The sequence below is a fragment of the Pteropus alecto genome, unplaced genomic scaffold (genome assembly GCF_000325575.1).
Source record: "Pteropus alecto unplaced genomic scaffold, ASM32557v1 scaffold155, whole genome shotgun sequence".
NCBI classification, from domain to species: Eukaryota; Metazoa; Chordata; class Mammalia; order Chiroptera; family Pteropodidae; genus Pteropus; species Pteropus alecto.
Genome location: NW_006438113.1, coordinates 15,070,540 through 15,071,550, shown reverse-complemented (window position 1 = coordinate 15,071,550; position 1,011 = coordinate 15,070,540). Strand labels below are relative to the sequence as shown.

The 1,011-nt window shown below is 49.9% G+C and overlaps 1 protein-coding gene across 1 annotated transcript in view; it reads right to left on the bottom strand.

Moving 5' to 3' along the window:
• The window catches only part of ATOH7 (atonal bHLH transcription factor 7), a 537-nt gene extending 373 nt beyond the window's left edge, over positions 1–164 (bottom strand). The window contains 2 exon segments of the mRNA XM_025049421.1: position 1; positions 4–164. The exon segment at position 1 is cut by the window's left edge and continues 373 nt beyond it. Of these exon segments, the coding sequence (XP_024905189.1) occupies position 1; positions 4–70 (68 nt within the window). The 5' untranslated portion in view covers positions 71–164.
• Between the last annotated feature and the right edge of the window lie 847 nt (positions 165–1,011).

Sequence of the window (1,011 nt, the reverse complement as noted above, 5' to 3'; positions counted from 1 at the left end):
CGGCGCCGCCCGCGCATGCGGCTGCGGAGCGCGCTCCGGCCGCCAGGTTGCTGGGCTGGCAGGACTTCATCCCCCGCAGGAAGGAGGGAGGCGTCCTGCTCGCTCGCCCGCGGGATCTGAGCGTGGTCTGGTCTGTGGAGCCGCTCCCCAACTTGTCTCTTCTTAGCAAGTAAGTTACACACGCAGCCACTCGCGTGGATTCAAAGTTTACAGTGGGAAGTGCGGGCCTCCTCCGCCTTCTGTGCGTCCTACTGTATAGCCAGATTGATGTCTTTTCACTTGCCCAAATTTAGGGGAAATTGAGATGCTGAAGAGAAAGTCATTTTCCCAACGTGAAGGTGAAAAAGAGAAGAGAACCTTCTTGCGGCAGAATTTAGTGTGGCTGATTCTGAGAAGGTCTTTCGGGTCCTCTGGGAAAGCCCAAGGCTTCTTTTCAGGGAGGTGAATCTTTGTCGAAGCGCAAATAGGGAAGGAACGAACGCTTTTTCCGCAGTAGCTGTCGGAGAATGCTGGATAAATCTTTGAGGGAGGAGAATTTATAGTAGAGGGCTGAAGGAGGGAACAGGTGGTGGCAGGTGGGCGGGCGTCCCTCGGGTTCCATCTCAGCACCTTCCTACCCTGGGAACTGCAAGGGGGGTTGGAGAGGGAAGGGGGACGACGCACAGCAAAATCCTGACATTACAGCCTTCGTCTGTTGAAGTTTCTCCAAAGCTATGTCTAACAGTAACACACCATCTGGAGTGGCCTGGCTGTCCCCAAAAGAATAACAGGATGGGGGTGGGGGGAGAGCTTGGTCCATCTTTTCCCATATCAACGGCCAGCTTGCATATCAAAAACTTAACTGATGTTTTAAATTTATTAGAAATCATTTGTGTGAACATGTCGGTCTTGGAATTATGAGATATAATTATAAAAAAGATTTATCTTTGTCAAGAGGCGTGACAGTTTTGGATAATGCTGATCTAATGTGTTGACATTTTAATTTTTGCTATTAAGTAAGTTGAAGCAAAT